A 23,621-nucleotide genomic window follows, 5' to 3' on the forward strand; every position below is an offset into this window, starting at 1 on the left:
GTGTGTTTTTTTTTATCTTTGAGGGCTTGATCGTGTTCTTACCTATTTTTTTATACCCTTCTCTGTACAACAATGAAATACCTTTGTGGCTCACACAATAAATGTAAGTGTTGGAAGCCTTTGAAGATGGCGCATCGGGTAGAATGTACCTCCTACCACGCACTAGCTGCTTAATCGCAGGTAAGCCGCGCAATCCTACTCACGCTTTCGTGGTGTTCGCAATCGGAATTTCTCTTCTTTTATTACCGCAGTTACCTTAGAATCAACCGGAAGGCTGATGATCTTAACACGTTGGTAACGCCATTACGCATTCTAGTCTGTTTGCTCTGACTATAGCAGTATGCTAGGTCCGTAGTTTGACTTCCAAGGAGCGAAAGGTACGCTGGACCCCATACCTCCATCCGAGTGGTCGAAACCAGGCAGTTAGCCTCTTTGAACTTCGAAGTCGCTTTCGACTCTCCTCATCAGAGCCGTCTTCTCCTTGCGCAGATAGTGTAGAAGAAAACTTTGTTCGCTTACTTCATAACATGAATCAACGAACAACTGCTGCAAACACCTGCAGAATGTACAACATCGTTTGACGTGGTAACTGGAGTAAGGTACAGGGCAGTGGCAGGACACTTCCTGTTCAATTTCGCTATCGACGACGTCATGCGAAAAACAGTAGATCAGTGTCTTGCCTATATCATACTAGCAGCATAAGGACGCCCCTTGGCCGAGTAGCTGACGATATTGTGATATTCGCTTAAAGCAGCACTAAGCTTCAACACGCTATCGACCCCGTATCGAAACTAGTTTCGGCCTATGGATTACCCCTGTGCCCTGATAAGTGCAAGCAGAAGTGGATCTCCTCGAGACCTTCATAGTATCGCCTTATCACACTCCTTTACAAATGGGTAGGTGTGAGGGGCGGTGGAAACGCTGCATCTTAGTGGTGCATCAATCGTAGCAATCGGTCAATGTCTTCACATACGACGTGTGCACACCTTGATCGACCAACTCTGACAGTATTGCATTCGTTTCAACGTCGTTGAAGACCTTCTCATTTTTCACGAAGGCTAAGACAAGTTGTAGGTGGTATTCCCGCAAACCTCTACGACTCTCGACACAGCCTAGATGTGGTCGATCTAGCTGAAGTTACGTTAGATAGTTACGTGCATTTTCGACGATTTATGACCTTTAAGACACAGCAAGAAAAATCTCAGCAGTAAGAAAATGCTAAGCCCGAGCTTTTGTAAGCACACTGTAAGCACTTTGTAGTACCTTGATCAGAAATATAAAGGATAAGAATCCTTTTGTCACGTTGAGGCATGTCTTCTGTCATCATAACTAAACTACTTTTGCTGTACAAAATCGAGTCTTTCTCAATTACTATTTTGAGTTTACTCATAGGCCGCGGATCTCCTTCAGTGGAGTGATCACAGCCGGTAAGTCGCGAGGTTGCGTGGCACGTCCAGAGATGGCGCATAGGAGCTAATCGTGGAACAAAAGCGACCTTGAGCCTGCCAAAAGATCCGATTGGTGTCTGAAGACGGACGAATCTCACAAGGAGACCAGCAGATCGCCTTGTTCAACGAGTTCAATCTGGAAAAGGCTACTTGGCTGAAAACGGAAGTTCTGGACCAAAGCGGTGGAAAAGGACACTCGGACACTCGGCGTGGATAGGCGTGAAATGGATAGGGTAATCTTATTCTTTGTATTTCTGGTCATGGAATTATAAAGTGCTTACGGTTTGCTTAAAGAGCACAGGCTTAGCATTTTCTTGCTCCTAAGCTTTTGCCTTTCTTGCTGCTCTAAACTGTGCTTGATAATCGGGATCGCTTCGCTGGCTCAAGACGTACAAAATTCATATCCGGCGTTTACAGTCGGATGTCCATATGAGGACAAACTATCGAATACGTGACCAAGTAAAACGCATTATAAATGACATGATAAAAGTTATAAAGGTCTTAAATGGTCCAAAATGCTCGTATCTAGCTAAGGTAATTCCAACTGCTTGGACCACACCCAAACCATGTCGAGGTCCATAGAGGTTTCCCGGGAATACCACCTGCCTCTTGTTCTAACCTTCGTCGATTATGAGAAAGCTTTCGACAGCGTGGAAACGGATGCAGTGTTGTCAGCGCTGGCCGATCAATGTGAGGACACGTCGTATGTGAGGGCATTGGCAGATTGCTACGATCGATGCACCACTAAGATGCAGCTTTTCCACCGTCCATCATCATACCTATTTTTAAGCGATGTGACATGGCGATACTATATTGCCGAAGCTGTTCACGACTGCATTACAATGGATAATGGAATCATTTCCACGGATCTCCCTCACTAGAGGGAGCCAAGCACAGAGGGATTAGTCGCGAGGCTACACGGCGCGTTCACGGGTGGCGGATAGGGGGTTAACCGCGCACCAAAAGCGACCTTGTGCTTGCCCAGAGACGCGGCTGGATATAGGGAATGGAGTCCTTGTTTCTGCTGTTCCAGGGCTGACTCACAAGGGAGGCAGTTTGGAGCCGCCTCCAACAAATAAGCTCAAGATGTCCACTCCGGGAGAACGCAACGTTCTCCCAAAAACTCGTGGGACTAGAGACTTGCAATCGTGCCCTTGGGTTTTAAAATTTTACGCAGGTCACAGTAATAGAAAAGAGTGTCCTAATTCCGGAGGAAAGTCTGGTACGGTAGCGCCAGGAAAGACGGGGTTGCAGAAGTCACATAGGAATATAACAAGGAATACATACCGAAATGGAAAAGGAAAAGGATGGCCGATGCAAGCGTACGTGCGTTCCAAGAATAGATCGTCATCCTCTCAACGCCGTATATGAAACTGAAGAAGAACTGTTCTAAGAAACCTGCGACAGCGGAGGTTTTGCTCGTATTGGCGTCGTCGTCAATACGAGTATGGCAGAGAACAGCTTACGAATCCCAAATCGGACGTCAGCGGATGAGAAGATGTGGTCCAACACCAGCTTTGACTATCTTCTTCGCTTACGCTCCAACATCAAGCTACGAAGAAGAAGAAGTCAAAGCTTTCTATATGGACCTGGAGAAGTTCTACCGAAAAGATCATGCCTTCTGCAAGGTCGCCAAAACTGGCCCATGAAGAACGCCAGAGGAACTTCACATCGGGACTCACGGCGTACAATGGAATGAACAGAGGAGATTCTCTCCTAGTTCATCATGACGACCAAGACCATCCATGGGAACTCGCAATTCCAGAAGCCCTCTCCACTACGCTGGACGTGGGAGTCACCCGATGGAGGGTACCGTATTGAAATTGACCACATCATCGTCAGTAAAAGGTTTTGCCTGACGGATGTCGCTGTTGTGCCAAAGTTCTATACGGGATCCGACCACCGCCTCCTCCGAGGAAGATTTTCCTTTACAAGGAGAGAAGAGAAAGCCGCCAAGTTCAGAGAGGGAAGTCCCAAAATTATCATTAACTGGGATCTCTTCGCTATGCTAGCGGGCTTTTGGGAAGATTCCGCAATGCACAATATCGACGAGGAATATGACCGGCTCGCTGAACACCATCACGACTGCACGGAGAAGGCTGAGAGTTTTAAAACCACCAAGAGACGCCTGTCTCTTGAAACTCTTTACGCAAGCGTGGAGCAGCACGAGCCGCAGGGAACCAAGAACTCAAGTCCGAGCTCGCAAGGCTTGGCAAAGAGGCGATAAATGAAGACCTTAAGGAGAGAAGAGCAGAAGTGTAGACTGAAGCTGCAGAGTCGATTAAAAGCATCCGCTATGCCCGTCGAGACTTCGAGAGTCGCAAGACGAGGATGACTGCTCTCCGGAACCCGAAGGGAACAGCCATTGCATCGAGAAGGGGAATAGAATAAATATTCCACGACTTCTACTCTGGTCTCTTCGACAGCCATGTCCACTTGTCTCCTCACCATGTGAGAGAAGATGGCATGCTATTCCAGAGGTTTTCCCGTCCGAAGTATGACGTGCTCTTATTTCGGTAATAATTCGTACGGCACCCGGTCCCGGCAGAATAAGACCAGAACACCTGAAGAACCTTACGCCAGCGCTCATCAACACCTTGGCAAGGCTCTTCACACGTTACCTGTCGGAATGCAAGGTTCCTAAACGGTAGAAGACCAGCAAAACCGTGTTGTTGAATAAAAATGGAGATCCACATGGCATCGGAAACTATCGCTCTATCTGCTTACTGTCCGTCTTCTACAAACTCTTTACAAGAGTGATCCCTAATAGGATTGAAAACGTCTTGGATGAAGGACTGCCATGCGACTAAACAGCAAACATCGTACTGATAACACCTAGTATCGGCCAAGCGGAATGAATGCTAACCGAATTCGAAGAAACATGTGTGTGCATCGGTCTTCAGCTGTGTCTGCAAAGGACGACGTTCATGCGTAACGGATGGACCTCGGGTGCCCATTCACAGTCAACGGAACGTATATATCCGAGTGCACCAGCTACGTTTATCTGGGCCTTGAATTGAGCATGAAGAAAAACCTGATCCCCGAGCTGAGCAGGTGCAGACGAGCGGCTGGGGGAGCATATAAGAGCATCGAGGATGTAGTGAAGAAGACCAAGAACACCCGGCTCCGTGCTCACCTCTTCAACACCACAGTACTTCCAGCTTTGATCCATACTTCTGAAACCTGGGCATTTCGCAAGCATGAAGAAAAGGCTGTGAGCCTCATTGAAAGCGCAATTGAGTGAGTGATGCTGGGAGTATTCCGCGAGAACCGTTGGACCAGAGCTGTGAGCGACTGGGTTCCCCGCGATATTAAGCGCACTACAGGAAAGCCGCCGACCCGTTGATCAGATTTCCTCACCAAGTCCTTCAAAGAAAATTATGATGCTCTTCGTGTCCCACGCGAAAGGAGGAATCACTGGGCGACTCTGGCACGCGATCGGAACAAATGGAAGAATTACTGGTGAAGCTTTGTCTTACGTATATCTCGTACGTTCTGTGGATATTGAGAACGACTTTAAGGAAGAGCTGAATAGAAGGATGAGAGCAAAATAGGCAGCATTCGCACTCGTCAGCGAAGCTATGGACCAACTGACAGGCCAAAATCTCCGCGCCCATCTGCTGGTCTCCACAGTTCTTCCAGCGCTGTGTCATGCAGCAAAGACGTGCTTAGACATCGCTGCCACGTCTGGGAAGCTATTCGCTACCCACAGGGCTCTTGAGAGATGTCTTCTGGAGTTCACTCGGCGCAAGCAACACCGCTGACTAGCTCTGACTTACGAACAATGTCTCGCCTTTGCGACCCAGTGGAATATATATCGTGGTCACAGAAAGAAGTGGAATATAGAGGGTCACATTATGAAAAGAATCGACGATAGATAGACTAAAAGAACGCTAGAGTGGATCCCAAGAGATGCTAAACGCCCTCGAGGGAGACAGCCAACGAGATGAGTTGACGTGTTTGCTACACGGATGGACCAGCTGAGAGCTCAGTTGGATTGGGCTCGAAGTCAACAACGCTCATGAAAATTGAGGACATCTCGGTTGACAATGGGAGGGAACGAAACGAGTGGAAAAGATCCTGGGACCCGCACTTCCAGTGAAGACGGGCCATATAAGTATCTAAGTATTTCCATTGTTGGTAAGGCGACCGCATGATTTATGGGCATAGAATACAGTTAACTGTATTTAAAAGTTACTGGTGTATCAGTCACTGGTGGTGTTCTGGAACGCGTGTTAGCCTATGCAATGACTTGCAAGGGCCAGCCAATGATCAATTCAGTGTTATTGTTCTTCCAGACAACCCACGTAACAATTTGTCGACCCTGAAGGGATGAAAGGCTTGGTTAGCACTAGGACGGTTTCGAACCGTCGACCGTGTGGGTCTGTAACCGATTGCGCCACACCCACCCTAACAGTATTTACTTATTTATTAATTCACATACACATATCTTTGCCCTTATCATCTTTGGATATACAAGAACATTTGCACACTGCTACTTGGTAGAAGTAGCAATAAAATTGATTGCTCTTCTGCAATTATTTCGGTATGTTTATCCCTGAAAACACCTACATATTTCTTCAGTTGACGAATCGCATGTTTAAACAGTTTACGAGACATCACCATTTTGCACACGAGCAGGGCACAAGCTACGCTAGCATAGCCTCTTTTGCTTGAACAAGCGAGTAAACACAGATCTAAAGAAATAAAACAGCATTTGTTTGAACAGCCGTCTCATTGTTTTGCACTCCCATTTTGTAAAAATTAAGTATTTTGTTCGTAGTTAATCGATGAAAATTCCTAAGAATTCTACATTCAAATGTGGGAAGTTGACCACGTACATTGATTTACTGAATCTCTATTGTGAGCAAGTGAGCAAATTTCTATTGAGATTTACCTGTAGCAGAGCAGGGACTGCTGCTTCGTACCTTATTTATGTTTCATTGTTGCCGAAAAAGAACAGAAGATAACATGTCCGACGTCAATCAATCCACTTGCGACGTGCCGACGCGCACATGTCGATTGGGAATCACTAGAGGTTGTGAACGCGTATCCCAAACACGTCTGGCACCAATGTAGCGACCACGAAGGGACGAAGGGCTTAGTTGGCCCTTGGGATATTTCGAACCATCGACCTTACAAGCGCAGCGGAACCTCTTTACAACTTTGCTGCACCTGCCCTTTATTTCAAGAAACAGCGCTAATCTGAAATCTGATGTTTTCAACAGCCAAATAGATTCCTGCTTCCTTACTCTTAAATTTCCTCTGTACAAATGTTCTCTGAAATCAGTCCCATCAGAATTGCCGAAAAACTCATTTATCGAGGTATATTTGATAAGTATTTGAATAGCGATGCTGCGCAGCAGCAATTTGAAACTGAAGTAGTATTCTGAAGAAATTAAGTGAGTTCCTCCAAACATATGTGAGATCTATATGAGAGGCATAAGTTTTCCAAATTATGTCAACAGTGTCATTCATACACGTTCCTTGATCCTAGATCCTACGAAAGTTCACACGCAGACGTATCTTCTTCATATCTTCTTGTACGTGTCGAAGGAATCTTAGGTACTCGTCTGGTGATGTTAGAGAGTACTGATTGATTTCAAAAGCACAGGATGCCCAACATCAGAGTTCTGCGCAATCGTGACCAGTTATGCGTGCGGAAAAGAAGAAAAACTACGATCCGTGATATGGTTAGCAAACACAGCATGATCCTGTCGCTCTACCGGTTAGTTTTTTCGACACAGATGATGATAATATAATTATTGAAATAAGTGTACTCCATCCGGTTACTTAAATGCTTGAAGAATTTTTTCTGTTTGTAGATGATAGATGATCATGTTTATAGATGTTCATATTCATGACTACGCTGGAGACTGCGAGTAGTCACACTACTACTACTTCGCCGAGTTATGGCTAATTGATTTGAACTTAGTATAAGCTAATGAGAGAAATAGTATTGCAACAATCCTATTCACATTGGTTGTACGATTTACACATTTGTATTCATATATATTTCGAGGAATGTTCATCGTCGGGAGGCATTAGTCACTTGCAGGCAGGAGGCGCAACGTGCGCCCATTTTAGTTGCGAGTAACACGGTGCGCGCGAGCAGTCCTATTCTGCGCTATGGCTGGAAGGCTTAGCTTCGGACTGGTCACCCTAACTGTAGGGTTCACTCTGGCCGAAGTCCCGGTGCTGCACATTTACAGCGGTTTGTTTTTGCTGAAGCAGAAATATCTTTGTAGATAACGCTATGGTGACAAATTCTTTAGGCATTTCTCCACATTGTTGCTTAATCATTCGTAACATATTGAACAGTGCCAGCACTTAAGTAAATATTTAAAGAAGTAAAATTTGTGGAAACAAATGTGATTCCGTGCGAACATTCCAGACAGGATACCAGGATTCGAACTTGGTTTCAGGACACATACCAATCGAACATGTTACTGGAAATGTCCCTATTCGTCAATTTGTTGTTGGTCAACCGTACACGTTCGAAATTTTCATGGAGAACGTTCTGCAGCAAGACTACATCGTGGATACTTGCTCACTCAATGGCAGGACCTTCATTGATGCTAACGGGTTAGTTGAGGAAATCATTTGGCAAAGCTACAATAAATATAACATATACGCTAGATTATGTGTAAACTATTTGAAGTGCTAATTCAATAGGATTACAAAACTGGTTAACGTATGCAGAGACATTTACATTTGGTAAAAAGAGAAAATTTCCAGTTTCCATCCTTTGGGTGCAAAAAAGCTGAATACACATCTACTTCACCTAAATTCACTTCATTTGTTGAACCTTTAACGTATTGAATGCATCTTGGGAATGGTTTATATTAAAGCTAAAGACGTTTTAGCTGTAGCCCAAAAATTTGAGCCTCACTTAAATTTTACTCACACTTCGACTACGGATTGGTAGTCAGGATGTCGTTGGTTAACTCCTATCAAAGCACCTTGTTTAAATAACGATATGATTACTATTTGAAGACCTCGACGTGATCAAGAAGACGCTTTTGTAATGTGTGGTGGAGGGCAGAGCCTCCTAGTGGAAACTGCATTGTATGCTAAGACGCACCGATGTTTTATAGCTCGCAGTATTTGATCGGCAGGGCTTTGGGGTGCACTGTAGTATAGAGATTAGCCATGATAGGATATTACTTCCTGACCACAAGCATTTATTTTGCTCTCACCTGATCTTATCTAGTGTTTGTGGATAGAGCTCGTACTGGAAGGTAATTTTCAAACAGTAGTCTACCGGATGCATTGTTTTGTATCTCTGTATCGCGCAGAGAACGAAAGGTCCCAGAAGAAATCAAAACATATATTCAGTAAATGTCTTTTAAAAAGATGATTAATGGAATTATAATCGTGTCAAAACGACATGAATTACAAATATAGCTGCGGTGCATTTGCGTACGCGCTCGAAACGGGGCGGTGGAGGCAGCAGTTGGAACCAAGTTAGGACCATCGCAAAGTGCAGCGATGAGTGGTCCAAGCAAGGATTTCACCACGCTCATAGCCGCTGCGCTCCACCGACGCGCCTCGAGAGAAGCCGTGTACGCGATTGTGTACGTGCTTCATGTCGTTTTCAATATTAAATATAAAAAGTCTATATTCGGTATGCCTAGGTTCATGAAAATGTTACATTTTGACAAGAAAAAAGTCAGTCTGAAGCACTTTTTTAACCTATTTATTCAAGCCTATAGGAAATTGAATGTAGAATTCTTATTGATATTTAATCATCAATATTCATGGATCGGGAAGGCATATATAATAAAAGGATCTCGCGTGAAGATCTCTCACTTTTTGTAGCAGGAGAATTATCTGCCAACCCACCACCCTTTATGCTTTGAACGGCCAGTGTGGTTGTTTGAAACTTAGGCGAAATTTTAGTAAGCTCTGTTCCATCTTGCTTTTGTTTTATGGCACACCTATAGGTATTTTCAAATAAACAAATAATAAGAGTACAGAAGCTGAGATTGGTACTGTGTGTGGAAAAGGAGCAAAAAATACAAATACAACTTGGTTGAAAGCACATTGATTTTTGTTCGAATTTTTTCCCCGGAAAAATTACTGCAAATCAAGAGATGACATACTCCAAATGTTGTTCCTCCCACCGTTCTCATTGTTTTCGATCATCCAGTGAATGGGTTTTTGGATGCATCGCGTTGTATTTAGTAATGTTTTTTGCTTGTTCTTCCGTTTCCTTTCATGTCATTTGTTGTTCTTCAAGATTTTTATGCCCTTGCAGTCTCTCATTAGATCCTAAATACACAATCTAACATACATAACATTTTGTGCACGTTTAGTAGTCTTAAAAAACAGTAATTAGTGGGGTTAAAAACTCACAATATTAAAAAAAACAATACCTTATCTTAGAGGGAGAAAGTCATACATAACAATCAATCTTTTATACACAAACTAAGTCTCACGATTGCTTTGGCCGTTTTAACTTGTCTGCTACATGAAAAAAACAGAAAGCGTCGATAATTTCCCGTAAATGCTCCGTTTTGTCCGTTTTGTCTACATCTAGTACTCTGAAAAAACAGTAATTAGTGGAGCTAAAAACTCACAATACAAAAAAAAAACACCTCATCTTAGAGGGAAAGAGTCTCTCGCAGACTGCATGCAACATTTTGGCAAATCATTTAATTTCTTCATGCTTTCCTAAGTATGAAAAAAACGGTCACGAATTGTTCCTCAATCATACATAAGTGAGCAAGACGGTCACCCTTCTCTGACGTGCGCTCCGCTGGATAATATCATTTTCCTAGCACATCGGATTGTTGTTCGAGTCCCATCTTCGCATTTGCGTCGATTCCGACAATGACCACAGGCTGGCTTGGTATTTTAGACATCAACGCATTGATTTCATCGTAGAAAGCATTCTTACTGTTGTGCTCAGCGGTTTCCGTATGTGCGTGGGCAATTACGACCCAGAGTTTATGCCTTCTGCGGACCCGAGGTCTTACGAAGGCGCATCTTGACGACGTTGAGCCAAATTCCTCCACCAGGTTGTTGTAATTGTTCCTCACAGCTATCGCGCAGCCACCTACTTCCTTCTCATCTGCATCGCCGCAGTATAATGTGTAGTTTTCGATGCTGATGACGGGCCGATCTTTCATGAGTTTTTCCTGCAGTGCAGCAAACAGTACAGAGAGATCTCGCAGAATCCTAGACAGGTCCGTTTGTTGCAGTTCGCTCTTTCAGGTTACGGGCTTTGACCTTTCAGGTTATGGGCTGCTGGACGATAGTACCTTTCTGCAATGTATGGGAATCTTTTGCCATATAACAGGCTATATAGCTCACACGTTCCCAATGCGTACACTCGAACGCCTGATTGCGTTTAGCTACAGCAAGGCCATCATGAGCAGGTGGCAATCAGACTTGTATACGCGGCCCTTTGCATACTTCTTGTTAAGCAAGAATCTTCACTTTGTACTTGAGAATAAATGAGGAAGAGGGGAGTTGAACCTTGTAGACTTAAGCGAAGATCTCATACTGATTTTCGATGGGTTTGCTCGTTTTTGAGATGATTAACAACTGTTTCCGCAATGCTTTCGATGTATAATTAAACGGGACTTTTGTGAACCACTAAGAAGTTACTATCTTTATTAGACTCGCGAAACGTTAGAAATGATCCACTGACATCTAGGAAAAACGACCTGCAACAGGGTAGCATAGCACAACACCCGCTGGTACGACCAAAAAACAATGCAATTTGATGCTTACCTCGACACTAGAGCTATGATATTTGCTGCAACAGAAACAGTTCTTTTCAAATACAAATAGTCGACATCCTTACGGCCAACGTAGTAGGAGTAGTTCCAATAAATGCGCTTCCACTATTGCAGATATCAAGCAGTGAAGTAAATAGTTCTGATTTGCAAAGGTCTAACAGAAATGCATGGAAAGATCATGATGTATGCGTGACGTCATCCATTCAGAAGTGGCGTACACGAAAAAAAAACGCTGAAACGTAGCACTGGCAGTATACAAAGTAATCGTGTTTATTTCACTTACAATTAGAGGCTAATCAACCCAGAATGAAGCTCGTTGAATCAACAGAAATGGCTAATTTGTTCAGTGCCGTTCAGTGTAGACCTAAATATCGTCGAGTATCCAGTGGTAGGAAAAAGCTCTTATAAATAAATAAATTCTCATAATGCCGGCGCTCTATTTTCGAGACCGAAATTGTGACTCTTTGGATATAGTGGTCTTTTCGTTCCAGAGTATAGGTATGACACATTGAAATGCTGAATGAGTGCTCAAAAGGGTGCAATGTATAGCATGGATAAACTTCATGATCCACCGCTGTATCTTAAAGGTCGATGGTGGGATACTACGAACATTCAGAACTTGATCAGGTCAACATCTCTAATTCTGATCCTAGTCTAGTAGTGAAACATGTGACTCCTTACTGCTTCAGTGTTCACAATGTAAAACTTTGGGTGCCTTTTCTCAAGGTGAAAATAACGGAATGCTCTCATGTTTTTACGTACCATTCATATCAAATAATGCAGCAAAACTTTGTTTCCGAGGGAGAACGACAAAATTCCAAACACGTTCACTGACGAACTACAATGGGATAAGCATTAGTTCGACTACTGCGTAAAAGCGTAAAACAATTGTCTGTTTTTGGAACAGATTCATGACCTGGAACATATTAGGCCTTACAATAAATGTAAAAATTAAAAAGTGTCTTCAAAAGCTTGGAATTGTCTTGTCACCATGGGAACTCAGAACGTAACTAGTGAAAAAAGGTAGAAAATATAATTGTTGCAGCGTAAACAAATTTCTCAATTGATACTGCGTAAGCAGTATTAACCACAAACTAGTCAGTGAGATGACTGATATGGCCAATACTTCTGGATCCTCTCCTTCTTCCCGATTGTATTCCTCACAATTTCTGGCAAATGCAGACGTGTTCTAAAACCACTGATTTCCGATTCTACCAATAGGAAATCTTTGTTAGAAAAACGCGTTTTCAACTTCCAACTTTTATAACAGCTCCTTTGAAAAGACTTCCTAGTTATTTTATTCCATTGAGAAAAAACTTCTACATTATTAAATAAAATATATGTAATAGGTATAAGATAGCAGCGGATAATACAGAATAGAATATTAACAAGAGTATTAGTTTTAAAAGAAACTACCACAGATCTCAAAGTGACAATTCTTGTCGATTCTTCATTACCTGCCAGGAAATTTTAAATCCGAAACGCGCCTAAACAGAGACCTGTGATTTCCTCCCATCTTCTGAGACAAGATTTTCGAAGTACAAATTTCCTCCTACTCTAACTTATAAGGAGGATGCATACGAATTGTGCTCGCTCGCATCACTATGAAAGCAAAGAAGATAGGAATTATTAGTTCAAAGTTATACGTTGCGCGAAAATCCATGTTATCAAGCGACCATCAATTACAGTCCCTGGATGCAATTTAGTTACCTAATTAGGGCTTTTTACAAGAATTTGACGACCTCATTTCATGTTTTCAAGTCTATCCATTACAATTGATCTTACTTTATTCATAGCTAATGCGTTTCATGGAGGATTTGCCACTTGTACCCTTTACGTATATTATTTAGAGAAAGGTTTAAATCATTATCTATAAACGACTCTATTTCTCTGCTCACAGATCCGTCAAAGGAAAAAGAATTGCATTCAAACAAGGTTCAGAAGTGAAATTAGAAATTGCAGAACCATTCTAGTGCACCAACAGAATAGACTTTTAGTTGAGTACAAGAAAATTCTGACTGTTCAAATATTTAAGATTCCAGGGCTTGTGAGAAAATCAAAATTTTAAAGACCTTCCAGGAACGGAGGATTCAAAGCCCGAATACTCAATCACTTAAAGACTCCAAGAGTTTATAGTTCTGCAGTTTCAACGAGATAAAGAGTTTTTTTTTGTACTATAAGAGGTACTATTAAAATCATTATGGCATGGTTTTCGCAGGAATCTGGTGACTATAGTACACAGCTACATTGGTTTTCCAGAAGTTGGATCCGAATTTTCTGGTTTTTTAATCCTTCATTTCTTATCCGATCCTCTTTTTAGGACACACTGAACAATTAACTAGAATGTAGTATCGAGTTTGATAAGCTGTACAAGAGGTTGTTAAATAAGTTTATTGGCTAACTTTTCGGCTATATCGCCTTCTTCAGAGCCTGAAAAGGGCGATCCCATCTACAATTTAAACGACCAACCTCTCCACAACTAAACTGATAAACTCCACGACTACTTCCAATCACCAATTTAGCGACTGCACTGAATGCTCACCTTAGATCGGAGATGCATAGCATGGACCGCTGACTAGTCGATCACGAGTGCGAATGGTTCGACTGTCACATTCGGATCGGAAGAACCATTCGAGATATGGTGCGAGTTCCCGCGTTATCGACAGATATTCGCCCTTGCGGTTCATTTTAAGTTTTTGGATTGGATCCAAAATGCCTCCAGCGATTTTCGAGCCAAATTTTTAGATTCGTGCGCTATGATTTGGGCCTTAATTTCAAAATCGGTTCCGTTGTGTCTTTGTGTTCCATGGGCACCTAAAGGTGTCCATTCTCGTAACCTATTCTTGCCGTTCACGTGCTCTTTGATGCGGACATACAGCGGTCGTACCGTTCCACCGAAATACTCGTCGCCACAGTTCGTGCAAGAAATCAGGTAGATTACCCCGGATCTCAAGCAGTCTCCTGGTCTACCTGTGGGACAAATAATACAGTTCGGTGTTGTACAGATGGTATCGTACGAACGATTCCGAACTGGCTGACGTTTCAAATCGTTCGGTGGTATTTCAACGACCGAAACGGATCTATCCAAGTCCGCTCTCGTCAAACACCGCCTAATGGCAGCGCTCATTTTATCGGAAATTTAAGGAAAGCAGAGAGTCATCTCATCTGTGGTGGGGTTTTCCAATTGCCGTGCTCGTTCACTCCGGTATCGTCTTGTCTCAGACGTTCGGATTTCATAACCATTCGAAACAGCGATTTTGCAAGCCAAAGTTAACGATTCCTTTCTTTCCTCATGTCCACAACAAAGGTCTTGCCGTGCGGAACATGTTCTTAAGCACAGCTTTCTTCATATGAAATGGATGAGCAGAAAGAAGATGAACCAAAATGTTTTTAATACTGGGCTTACGATACCATTTCGTTTCGTACGTACCGTTTGTTATGCCAACCTGGATGTTCAAAAATCTAGAATGTGTTCCGCAGAAGGAGGTTATCTCTTCTGATTTATTTCTTCCTTTATTTTATCTCCAAAGAAAAAGATTCACACCTGTCGCTGAAGTTCATTCTGTTTTATTATGTATATATATATATATATATTGATGTTTCATGGTTTCTACAGAGCAAACTCTGAACACTACAGCTGTTAATATATTTCCTAACCTACTTTCCTCTATCATCTATAAATATTTTTCTCCTTAAGATTTCCCTTCTCATCGAATTATGGGCAGTTCCTAAGCTAATGATTTCTGTCATCATATTTCACCATCGTGTCCATATATTACATATTTGAGAACTTAAGATCTGTACTTTCCTTAATTAGAAGTGACCAAATACTTGTACTTCGGTAGATGATCACTCTGGTCGGTCCCTCCGGTCGGTCAATATGACGATTGATCGATAGTATGGAAAGATCGGTAACTCCGTGGTTATTCTCTACATAGTTTTGTTGTTTGCTTCGCTGCATGGATGCATCCAAACTTTTACTTCGTAATGATTGATATTCTGCCCTTTTTTAGCCAATTGTGCATGAGCATTTTTCGCAGTCGTAGTTCCAGCTATGAGTACAAAGAATGCACAATGAGATTAAAAAAAAAACTGTTAGAGTGTTCGGAAAGTATCTGCCGAAAATTTCGCAGTAGTGCAGATTTTTTGAGATGTTCTGGAAGTTCCTGTTTTAAATATATTATATAAGGACACTACCGCGTGTATACACGTAACATATCTGGTTCCCTCTTCCTTGCCTATTTCATCCTATAATGGCCGAACATTCCACCTATATTCGACACATACTCTTTTACGAGTTCGAATCTGGCCACCCCATTGCTGAAGCTCATCAAAACTTAACTCAAGTTTTCGGCACTGAAGCCCCTTTTGAGCGGTCTGTGCGCACCTAGTTCCAGCGCTTCAAAGAACAAAAAACTCGAAGATGAGCCTCGCTCTGGTCGACCGACTGCAATATCGGTCGACGAACTGAAGAATCTGGCAGAGCAGCATCCATATGAAGGTGTGCGGTATTTTGCTGCCAGTCTTGGCTGTTCGCTGTCCACCGTGAGCAATGGACTGCGATTTCTCAGAATGGTGAAAAAGCTTGGTCAGTGGCTCCCTCATGCACTGGGCGACGGCAACCGCCAAAGACGTCTGGACATCTGCTGCTCTCCAGAAGCCAGAGGGCTGGACACCATTGTCACTGGAGATGAAAAATGGGTGCTCTACGTCAACCACACCCAAAAACGTGCGTAGTACGCTGGCGATGAAAGGCCGGATCCTTTCGTCAAAGGTGAAATCCATGAGAAGAAGGTAATGCTGAGCGTCTGGTGGGGAGTTCATGGAATCTACTGCTGCCGGACAACACGACAGTTACTGCCGAGGTCTACTGCTCTCAACTGCAAAGATTGGCCGACAAGATCTGCAAGAAGCACCCGAAGCTCGACAACGTTCGCCTGCTGCACGATAGCGCGCGCTCTCACATCGCAAAGAAGAAGACTTCCCAGAAAATTCTGGAGCTCGGATGGGAAGTTCTACCCCATCCAGCGTACAGCGCGGTCCTGGCCCCGAGCGACTACCACCTCTTCCGATCACTTCAGCATCATTTGAAAGAGAAGCGCTACGACGATCGTGACCACCTCGAAAATGACCTTTGGGCTTTCTTCACCTCCAAGTCGCCAGAGTTCTACGGCAAAGAAATCCGTGATCTTGTGAGACGTTGGCAGAAGCTAGTCGATGTTGATGGAGATTATTTCGTTGAATAATGAAATGTTGTTAAAAAGTTGTGTTGCTTTGAAATTTTGTCGTATTTCGGCAGATACTTTCCGAACACCCTAATAGTATAAATCCAATCTTTACGCATCAAAATCCTTAACGACACGCTTGTCAGCAGTGTAAGCTATTAGACTAACGAAAAGATTTTGCGACTACTACGACTATGATGAACGTTAATCATGCAGTGAAAAACCTTAAAAACTCAACCCCTACAAACCTGAAATTTCGGAGTAACCCTTGCAGCAAAAAGGTAACCGAAGTAGGTTTAGCTAGGACTACATGTTCTCCTCGGGAGTTAAGGAGATTGCGGAGTGGGAGGCGACGCCGTGGACCTTGTCACTATGTCATTAACTACTCTACAAATGAGTTTTGAATTTTAGGGAATAACTGGAGCAACATGTAGTTAACAAAGCAAAGAAGCAGGTCGAATGGATTACCTTTTAATGTTAAAAAATCAGCGTATCATAAGATGAAGATGATTAACTATTTGTTTTAGCTTCATGTCTTAGCAGTTCTCTTATTTCATGCACGCTCAACTATTGTTTCTTGTCAACATGAATCATCTGGGACGCCTCACTTAAGCTTAAAGTTTTCTAAATTGAAGTTAATTTTGAAGTAATCCATTGTAAGATCATGTCTTTGTAGAAGAATTCTGTCTTAGCAAAGCATAACAGAATCCACAAGTAATAGAAATCTTGAAATCTATCTCAATCTCTTGCTTTTATGAGAGACCATTAAAAATAAGGTTCTCTGCAGATGTGTTCTTTGTGGTGATGGGATCCTGTCGAGTATAGAAACTGAGAAGTACGCGAGAGCTGGAGCTGTCAAAAGAACACTTGTGCATTTCATCGCAAAGGAAAAAATTAACAATATTGCCTGCAATATTCGAGTGCTGGATTGCTGCGGTTGTGCTGAGGTTACCTAGTAATTCGTTCTTCTTTTTGTCTAACTCGTTTTTTTTGCGATTATATGTACACCTAACTTTCATATTCTGTTTCACAGAGATCATGTGAACGACGCCAACCTTTGTTGATGTTCCCCGCTGTTACGCACTCACTGGTCTATCCTGTGGTAATCACCAGAGGGCCATCGTTTCCACTTTGGTTGCTGTTCCTACTAATTCCGCTTTTATTAATATGTCTCTTATCGCTGTGTCTCATACCATTCCTCGTGATGAGACAGCGACGGAAAGCTGCAAAGTTAGTTTTGTTCATGGGAAAACCAATCAAAAGGAGATCCTAAATCACAAAATGATTTGCAATAGCGTAGGACCGTTTATGTTCTTCTAAACTAAATTGAATCTAACGACAGCGTCACATTTCTTGACACTGCATTTTCACTAAAAGAAACGAAGGGAAAAAAGTGCTCCCAGTAGGTTTCCACTAGAAAGAACCGCGAATGCGACTATTCACTCAAGAATTCACTTCAATTCTAGAAGCACGGAGTATCCAAGGCAAAATCATTGTATCTGCTCTGATCTCTTGAGAAAGCAGTTAAAGGATTACCTTACGAATCTGGGGTGGTGCGGATTTCAGGTGGATATTTCCTATACGGGGTCGTAGATTATGGAGAGGAGGGTGATTCCGTCCAATTCTTTAGTTGTAATAAATAATGTTAACTATCCTGCCTATTCTAATTATCGTAAAAGACAGAGTGGAAGACAGCGTTCTTTCCTCAGAAATCAGTTGCAACACGCCACCTTTGTGCACGCGCTGCATTGAAATGCGCAATCGAAAACCAATGAAGTCTCCTCAGGAAACTATTCGAGCTAAAAGCAACGATGCGATGGCTTTTTTTAATCAAAAATCTCGTCCACTTTTTCGCTTGATTTCCGGTTCTACGTCAATTTCGTGATACGCTGCCTTTATACTCAGAAGATCAGTGCACCATAAGTTAGTGCAAAAAAAACTAACAATGGTGTTTCTCAGTTTGTTTTGCGCAGCCAGTCTTTTTTCGAAGAGATTTTCATCATTTCTCGACACTCTGCAAAACTAATAAGCCAAAACAGTGAAAAGTTTGATGAAATTTTGACGTGAAAAGAAGAAGCAGGAGAACTCATATATCCACCTTTGTTGTCCATAGATAGAAGACATCCCTATTAGTAAAATTCGTCTTGGATGATCTGCAGCTTCACCTCGTGATCAATACAACTGGAGATACGCGAGCAGTTTTCTGCAGAAAAGTCACTAGCAATTCCCGTTCTTGTATTTGTCTCCGAAAGCACCATTAGGTTATATAAACAACTATGTAGCTGTTGATTCTCATCTTCAGGACAGAGGCCTTTGAGAAGAGCAGAGGAATAGGAGTTGAAACCGAGAAAACGGTAGTGAAAGATACAGGTGTCGGCTGCAAAAACGTACATCTTGATAATGGTGCATTTTATCGTGTCAGACCCGCTGTAAGTGTTGCATTCTCTTAACTGTTCAAAAATGCTTGGTCAATAATGTAGCAATGTATGTTCTGTATATTTTGAAGGTAGCAGTTGAAGACCAAGAACCAATAACACGAACAACGGAAGTATTCGCCAAAGAACAGCGAAGAGTGTGGTAAGTGAGAATTTTAAGCCATTAGATGTGCCTTACACATATACATTATTATGGATTTACACCTTTCTTTGCTTAGAACCTTTCTTGCAAAAGCAAAAATGAACGAAGTAATCACCGAAATCGCTATTAAGAAAACTTTATCCGAACCCTTTAGGGCTTTTGTTTAGTACGAGTAAACGAAATGAACATTTTTCATCCACTATTGTAGTTTTGACATTTTCATTCCTGGCAGTCCTCCTCCACTTTCCCCTCTTATAGATCTTCATAGAAGAACTGAAATTGAAATAATCATTACACGACGCCTAGAACACCTCGTTCTAAGAGGCGATTTCTCTTCTGAATAGATCTTTTTCTTCTACCTTTCCAGAAATGTTTGTAGAAAGGAAATGGAACTTTTACTAAGTGGTTTGTTACCACTAATTAATTTGCAGGAATTTGAATTTGGTATCTCATTTCAAGTTGAACGATAAATCGTTTCCAACATGACGCGAGGGTCATTGTGTTCTATGATATTCCACTGTTTGTCTGTATGCCTTAGCAATCCTGCCAAAGTTGGCCAATTGCACATATTGACAACCACTGTTGCAGTACGAAATGGAACACACCATACACACGTACGCACCTAAATGAACCAATGGGTATCGAAGAATGAAATCCACAAAATCTGTTACTATTTTGTAACTGAAGTTTCTTTGTGTTATATTTTAATAATTGTCTTAATATTTTTAGTCAACTTTACCATGAAATTGTAATTGAAATTACTTCGCTTAGTTTTGAAAAAATGATATCGAAAAGAGAGTAACCTTTTTCGGACACGCGAACCACATTTGCAACAAATGACATAGGGAGACGAACTCTCCCCGATTCGCTATTCTTCTCATGACTATCTCCTTCGAAGCTGGTTTGTTATGTGGGGATTCCCTGCTTTCATGTGCACTTGTGAAGCTGCCCCTTTGTGATAAAGGATAAAGGATAAAGTGCACGGCGTTGATCAATCTCCATGGGGATGCGCCTACGCGTTCGACTTCAACTCAGACTTCGTTTGAGGTTTATGAACTCGCGTGCAGAATTACAATGACTTGCAGGGACTAGACGATGTGTCAAGTCAGTGTTTTTATCCTCCCAGACAAGTCTGGTACCAATTTATCGACCCCAGAGGGATGAGAGGCTTGGTTTGCACTATGGCGGATTCGAACCTCCAGTCGATTGTAGCCACAGCGGAACCTCTTACCGACTGCGCTAACAAAACTGATCCTCAGTGTAAATTAGGCTCCTATTTGCTTTTCGTCATACTTTGTTTCCGGCAAAAAAGACGATATTCTAGTATTATTGTAAAATAGTTTACAGTGTCACTCCAGAGGAAGATTCGTTCAGAACAGCGTTTAATGGAGTAAGGGAGAGAGCCAGATCAACAGAAGCTGATGCAATGTGAGTTTCGGAACAACCTCTTGTTCGCTACTTTCATTTTCACTACTCTCCTCACATAAGTAATGTAATATGCATATTTGATCTTTTTTTTCAATTCAAGAAGTGCCGCAAATTTCCACGACCATGCAGTCTCAACTGACAGCTCTAGCTACAGAAACTATGCATACCAACGGGACATTGGAGGAGTGGCACCAGTCGAAGGTTTCGACCGAGTTGAAACGAGGTTACTTTTTTGCGACTAAGGCACACTACCATTTGTGTAAACACAGATGTTTTTCCAGTGCACATATATTTCGCTTCTAAAGAAGAACAACGCTTTCATTTAGCTGCACAATTGGAATTTTTTTGTTTAATTTTCAATCTTCATCCTAGGTCAAAAAGGCTACATCAATGTTCAATGTGTTCTTAATTACGCTATTAAGTTGTAGTAAAGTGGAAAGAAAAATTCACGAGTTCCAAAAATTTCGCCTAGACGGTGCGCAGTTTCCTTTATTCGCAATGGTTCAAAATACATGCCTTGATTCCCTTTTCTGAGAAAGAAGGTGACATAATGCAATTCTCAAGCCACATTTGAATTTGTAAAGAACTGTCTCGAACATATGCAGAGGTGCTGGTATTTGTATTGGACTGGAGCAATATCAGCACACGAGAGGCAAAGAAATTATGCATTGTACGCTTCGCGGTCTCATAACGCAACACAACTGCTGAAGAAGCTGACTTAAGAGGTTTTGTGAGTCAATCAGGCTAAATCCATCTGCGTTTTGTTCATTCTTTCTTGTATGTGCGGCTGCGTACCTTTGAATATATCGTTACTTTCCGTATGATTTATTTGCGTCACTTTCAAGTGCAGTACATGCGATAGTTTTCTTTCTGTTGTTAAAAAAAGCATTTGCGCTCATAACCCGTAAATTCATGCCCTTTAGGCATACTTTCAAGCATTAAGTCATTTCTAGTGAAATGATGCAGCATTAATAGTACGCAGCCTTAAGATCTCAAGGAGTCATTAATGCAATGCTGACTTGATCTATATTAGTCACATGCTTTGATTCTCGTGCTTGATCGTTTTCCTTAAAATTCTCAAAGAGAAAAAGGGTTAATGAAACTAAGATCTCTTCATGTGCTCATGCTATAGTTTCAATTGCATCCATTGTTGCAGCAGGAAAGCAGTAAACACGAAGAGGGATTACGTGAACCGGCTATGACCATAACTACACTCAATACCGCGTCGCAATCCAAAAAAAAAAATGAGAAACAGACTTGGTTGTGTCTGATCCTCCTACGATGCAACTTGTTATATTAGGTCTACCGGAAAGTGCTTCTGATGCAACAAGTTCCGACACGTAAGCATATGTTTATTTTGGCGCATTTTCGGCTGTCTATCTTTACTTCTTAATGTATACATACTGACGTAGCAAATTAAATAAAACAGAGTCGATTCACGCCAGTCTTAAGTGTGAAGCGATAGTGTACCCATGGCTACTGATAAAGTTCATTTACGCCACCGTATTCTATACGAATTTCAACCGGGAAGAATTGCTACAGAAGCATGTAGAAATTTATAGAAGTGCTGGGTGAAGGTAAAGTTTTTGATAGGATAGCTTTGTGAAAGCCATTCCACCTTTTAACCAAATTTGACTCTGAATAAGAGAATGCTGTGTATATGGTAGGACATTCGAGGAGCGATACATTATGAGTCTTCAAAACCGAACGAAAAGCTCAATTCGGAGAAGCATTGTCAGCAACTGGATAATTTAAAGACAGCAGTCCAAGAAAAGAGGCCGGCGACGTTTAATAGAAAAGGCATCATACTGCGTCACGATAGTCCCAGGCCACATGCTACTTTGGGACTCGTCAAAGAATTGTAGAACTACGTTGAGAAAAGCTGTCGTATCCACCATATTCCCCGGACTTAGCACCCTCCGACTATCGCTTGTTTTTGTTCTTAAAAAAATTTTTGAACAGCAAAAAATTAAAAAATGAAGAAGTTGTCAAACATGCAATAATTATCATTGATAACAATGACAATTATATTATTCAATGCGGTTTGTTGACAGTAAGAAAAATTTTGTATTTTGTGTAATACCAAAAATGGACAGCTTTCTGGGAGACCTAATATAATTTAGAATATTTCTAGAACCCAAACAGTTCCGTTTCGCATTTGTGGTACCTGTTGAAATATGTTAAATATATTAATATACACTTGAAATATGGATACCATTTTAACTGATTAACAACGACGTATTAACAAAGATACGTCCGTTTCTCTCTCAACTTTATCGAAATGGTTGTTCTTCCTTGGGAATACAGCGAGTAAGCAAAGTATGTCTGCGTAAGTAGTCAGTTGCAGAGAGAGGCGATATTGCTTGAGCGATGATGAGAACTACGAGCTAGTAGAGAAGGACGTGAAAAGAACTCACACATCAAGGTAAGTAACGATATCATAAAGTAGAAAAATGGGACAAGTATAGTATAAAATGAGACTCTACAGAACAGAAAAAACACTTAAATTGAGCTGTGAATTTCGTATTCCAAGATTCTTGCAAGAGAGTCGCCAAATCAACGATGACGATCACAGCTCAGTCGGAGAACGATATCGCGAAGAAGACGTCCATCACGCCGTTTACTCGCAAAGTGTGCCAGTGTAGGACGAAAGAAAAAACCTGGTTCCTAAAGAACAAGGAGTATATCATTGCACATTTATTGAGATGTTAGTTACTGTGTATATGTTAAAGACATCACTCCACGAATCTGGCACGGTACGGATTTTCGTTGAGGTATATCTATATCAGAGCGGGTGTAGTGTAGCGGTTAGAGGTTCCGCTTCCTGCACGATGGATCGGAGGTTCGGATCCGCCCTAGTGCTCACCAAGCCTTTCATCCCTCCGGGGTCGATAAATTGGTACCAGACTTGTCTGGGAGGATAAAAACACTTACTTGACACATCGGCTAGCCACCGCAAGTTATTGTATAGGCGAGTTACACGTTCGTAAACCTCAAACGATTCTGAATTGAAGTGAACGTGGGGGCGCATCCCAAGCGGATCGATTAACGCCAGAAAGTTTATCATTTATCTATTATACCTATATCGGGTCGTAGATTATATATACAGGGGTGGTTCCGCTCATTTCTCCATGTGTCCCTGTAAATAGACGGCTCTGGAACGCTTTGAGGTACATCTATATCCTATAAAAACG

General features: G+C 41.9%; 7 protein-coding genes across 10 annotated transcripts; 6 read left to right on the top strand and 1 right to left on the bottom strand.

Annotated features, from left to right (window-relative positions):
• Positions 1–2,014: 2,014 nt before the first annotated feature.
• On the top strand, positions 2,015–2,329 carry RB195_025224 (uncharacterized protein; the record flags this gene model as incomplete). Its single annotated transcript, XM_064213268.1, has 1 exon — positions 2,015–2,329. The coding sequence occupies one exon, from the start codon at positions 2,015–2,017 to the stop codon at positions 2,327–2,329; it is 315 nt and encodes a 104-aa protein (XP_064069149.1).
• Positions 2,330–2,815: 486 nt separating this feature from the next.
• On the top strand, positions 2,816–3,097 carry RB195_025225 (uncharacterized protein; the record flags this gene model as incomplete). Its single annotated transcript, XM_064213269.1, has 1 exon — positions 2,816–3,097. The coding sequence occupies one exon, from the start codon at positions 2,816–2,818 to the stop codon at positions 3,095–3,097; it is 282 nt and encodes a 93-aa protein (XP_064069150.1).
• Positions 3,098–3,174: 77 nt separating this feature from the next.
• RB195_025226 (uncharacterized protein) lies at positions 3,175–3,675 on the top strand (the record flags this gene model as incomplete). Its single annotated transcript, XM_064213270.1, has 1 exon — positions 3,175–3,675. The coding sequence occupies one exon, from the start codon at positions 3,175–3,177 to the stop codon at positions 3,673–3,675; it is 501 nt and encodes a 166-aa protein (XP_064069151.1).
• Positions 3,676–4,470: 795 nt separating this feature from the next.
• RB195_025227 (uncharacterized protein) lies at positions 4,471–5,002 on the top strand (the record flags this gene model as incomplete). The annotated part of the gene is made up of 2 exons (XM_064213271.1): positions 4,471–4,688; positions 4,765–5,002. The coding sequence occupies 2 exons, from the start codon at positions 4,471–4,473 to the stop codon at positions 5,000–5,002; spliced, it is 456 nt and encodes a 151-aa protein (XP_064069152.1).
• A 2,575-nt stretch (positions 5,003–7,577) lies between these two features.
• Positions 7,578–8,559, top strand: RB195_025228 (uncharacterized protein; the record flags this gene model as incomplete). Its single annotated transcript, XM_064213272.1, has 3 exons — positions 7,578–7,662; positions 7,874–8,033; positions 8,445–8,559. 3 exons carry the CDS (start codon positions 7,578–7,580, stop codon positions 8,557–8,559), a joined length of 360 nt encoding a protein of 119 aa, XP_064069153.1.
• A 1,660-nt stretch (positions 8,560–10,219) lies between these two features.
• Positions 10,220–10,582, bottom strand: RB195_025229 (uncharacterized protein; the record flags this gene model as incomplete). Its single annotated transcript, XM_064213273.1, has 1 exon — positions 10,220–10,582. One exon carries the CDS (start codon positions 10,580–10,582, stop codon positions 10,220–10,222), a length of 363 nt encoding a protein of 120 aa, XP_064069154.1.
• A 3,479-nt stretch (positions 10,583–14,061) lies between these two features.
• Positions 14,062–23,072, top strand: RB195_025230 (uncharacterized protein; the record flags this gene model as incomplete). 4 transcript variants are annotated; one of them, XM_064213276.1, is made up of 9 exons in its annotated part: positions 16,733–16,764; positions 17,210–17,369; positions 17,456–17,652; positions 18,725–18,851; positions 18,929–18,999; positions 20,347–20,427; positions 20,528–20,650; positions 22,775–22,852; positions 22,961–23,072. In XM_064213276.1, 9 exons carry the CDS (start codon positions 16,733–16,735, stop codon positions 23,070–23,072), a joined length of 981 nt encoding a protein of 326 aa, XP_064069157.1. The 4 variants fall into 4 exon arrangements, with proteins under 4 accessions (XP_064069155.1, XP_064069156.1, XP_064069157.1 ...); XM_064213274.1 differs by lacking the exons at positions 16,733–16,764; positions 22,775–22,852; positions 22,961–23,072 and adding exons at positions 14,062–14,129; positions 20,709–20,730; XM_064213277.1 differs by lacking the exons at positions 22,775–22,852; positions 22,961–23,072 and adding an exon at positions 20,709–20,730.
• Between the last annotated feature and the right edge of the window lie 549 nt (positions 23,073–23,621).

Source organism: Necator americanus, chromosome X (genome assembly GCF_031761385.1).
Source record: "Necator americanus strain Aroian chromosome X, whole genome shotgun sequence".
Lineage (NCBI taxonomy): Eukaryota > Metazoa > Nematoda > Chromadorea > Rhabditida > Ancylostomatidae > Necator > Necator americanus.